This window comes from Chaetura pelagica, unplaced genomic scaffold (genome assembly GCF_000747805.2).
Source record: "Chaetura pelagica isolate M959 unplaced genomic scaffold, ChaPel_1.0 scaffold314, whole genome shotgun sequence".
Classification (NCBI taxonomy): domain Eukaryota; kingdom Metazoa; phylum Chordata; class Aves; order Apodiformes; family Apodidae; genus Chaetura; species Chaetura pelagica.
The window spans coordinates 405,816-406,093 of record NW_009953218.1 but is presented as its reverse complement, the minus strand read 5'-3'; the positions used below and the strand labels follow the sequence as shown (position 1 = coordinate 406,093).

Genomic DNA, 278 nt, shown 5'->3' with positions numbered 1-278 from the left:
GGGAAAGGGGGTGGCTTGTCCCTCAGCTCCCAGCCCAAGCAGCGCTCGGGGCTCGGTGCTGCAGCACCTAAATGGAGGGTTTTACTTCTCCCCCAGTATCGCGGTGCTGATGGGGCTCGTCTCGGAAGATTTGGTGTCTCTAGAAGGACTTTGACGATGTGTGGCTTTGTCTTTGTACCGAAGGCAATCCTCCCCTTCAGCGTGTTGTCAAACATTCTGTTGGCAAACAAGCGGGGAGCGAAAACTGCGTGTTGGGAATCGCAGGTGATCCAGCAAGT

General features: G+C 55.8%; 1 protein-coding gene across 1 annotated transcript in view; it reads right to left on the bottom strand.

Moving 5' to 3' along the window:
- The window catches only part of PTPRR (protein tyrosine phosphatase, receptor type, R), a 160,835-nt gene that overhangs the window by 146,769 nt on the left and 13,788 nt on the right, over positions 1-278 (bottom strand). The window contains exon 2 of the mRNA XM_009997757.1: positions 86-216. Coding sequence (XP_009996059.1) covers positions 86-216 — 131 coding nt within the window. The remainder of the gene's footprint in view (positions 1-85; positions 217-278) is intronic.